Genomic DNA, 1,679 nt, shown 5'->3' with positions numbered 1-1,679 from the left:
CCCCCAACAGCTCAATGACGGCAACAAGATCCCTCTTGTGGGCCTCGGCACTTGGCTCTCCCCACCCGGAGAGGTCAAGAAGGCGGTGGTGCATGCGGTCAAGACTGGCTAGTGAGTGCGCTCGCTGCCCGCTCGAAACATCCTCCACATGTGCGCACGCTCTGACCTTTCTGCGGCGTCGATCAGCCGCCACCTGGATCTTGCCAAGATCTACCAGAATCAGCACGAAGTTGGAGAGGCGTTGAAAGAGCTGATCCCATCCGTCGTCAAGCGCGAGGATCTCTTCATCACTTCCAAGTTGTGGAACAATGTTCACAAGCCTCACCTCATCGAGGCGGGTCTGGACGACACGCTCAAAGAGTTGGGTACAGACTATTTGGATCTCTACCTCATTCATTGGCCCGTCCCTCTAGACTCTGGCGACGACGTGACCAACTTGGTTCCCAAGGGCGAGGAAAAGAACAGCAAGGGCGACGCATTCGCCACGTTGGATCTCAAGACGACGCTGGTAGACACTTGGAAAGGCTTGATCGACTTGCAAAAGAAGGGCAAAGTCAAGTCGATTGGAGTTTCCAACTTTATCCCTTCTCACATCGAAGGTATCGTCAAAGCTACCGGTGTTGTGCCCGCAGCGAATCAGATCGAGCTGCATCCCTTGCTGCCTCAAAAGGATCTGGTAGAGTACTCCAAGATCAAGGGCATTCACGTCACTGCATACTCGCCATTCGGTAATCCTGGTGGCTACGGCAAGAACGGAGTTGATATTTTGGGATCGAAACAGGTGCAAAAGGTGGCCAAGGAACATGGTGTGGATGCTGGACAGGTGCTGCTCGCCTGGGGCATTCAACGCGGCTACTCTGTCATTCCCAAGAGCGTCAACCCGTCTCGTATCGAAAAGTGAGTTCGCGCTTCGAAATGGCACTGTGCCCCCCAAGAGCGAAACTTAATCCTTACCGCGGCCCCCCAAATCATTTTCTTGCGATCATTAGCAACTTTAAGCAGATTAAGCTCAGCCAAGAGCAGTTCGAGGAGGTTTCAAGCTTGATTCAAGAGCACGGTCATGCGCGATTCAACATTCCCATCGACTATCCTTGGAACATCAACGTGTTTAACGAGGACAGCGAGTACAAGGCAAAGCACGAGGTCAACATTGGCGCTTAGGGCTCGCTATTTTCCAAAGCGAGCCTCTTTTTGCCCTTTTTTTTTGCTTTGCTCTGATCTGCTGTCCAACGCACATCTACTCTCCTTCTTCGCCTTTGCTGTTCTCGAAAACGCAGCGGCAGAAGCGAGCGATGTGGAAGATGATGCTAGATTGAAAATTTCTTAGATGCAAAAAGAAACGTCCATCCGTCTGACGGATGCGAGAAGGAGATGCCATTCGTGCAAGCTAGCCAGCCAGCCATGAGCCTTTTTTTCTCTCCCCCAGGAAAAAAGAAGAAATGTTGGAAAATGACAAAATTTTTTTGGGACGTGTGTGTGCGTGTGCGTGTGTGGAAAAAGAGAAAAAAAAAAAACAAAAAGTTCTTGCTGCTGCTCGACACGCCCCGGCTTTTTTTTTGCCACCAGCTTGTTCATTCCCGTTTCTTTGCAACGCTTTGACCATGCTTGAACTCTTGAGGAAGAGGAAATTCCACAGTGACTCTGTCCAACTTTTTTCGTTTGCGAAAGGGAAGGGGGGG

General features: G+C 50.9%; 1 protein-coding gene across 1 annotated transcript; it reads left to right on the top strand.

Annotated features, from left to right (window-relative positions):
- Positions 1–10: 10 nt before the first annotated feature.
- Positions 11–1,479, top strand: IE81DRAFT_327291 (Aldo/keto reductase; the record flags this gene model as incomplete). The annotated part of the gene is made up of 3 exons (XM_025515071.1): positions 11–111; positions 187–897; positions 990–1,479. Coding segments are annotated over 3 exons (984 nt in total), but the record flags the coding sequence as incomplete, so codon positions are not given.
- Positions 1,480–1,679: the final 200 nt, after the last annotated feature.

The sequence above is a fragment of the Ceraceosorus guamensis genome, assembly GCF_003144195.1.
Source record: "Ceraceosorus guamensis strain MCA 4658 unplaced genomic scaffold IE81scaffold_244, whole genome shotgun sequence".
Taxonomy (NCBI): domain Eukaryota; kingdom Fungi; phylum Basidiomycota; class Exobasidiomycetes; order Ceraceosorales; family Ceraceosoraceae; genus Ceraceosorus; species Ceraceosorus guamensis.
Note: the sequence above shows the minus strand (reverse complement) of the source record. Positions and strands in the feature narration are given on the sequence as shown.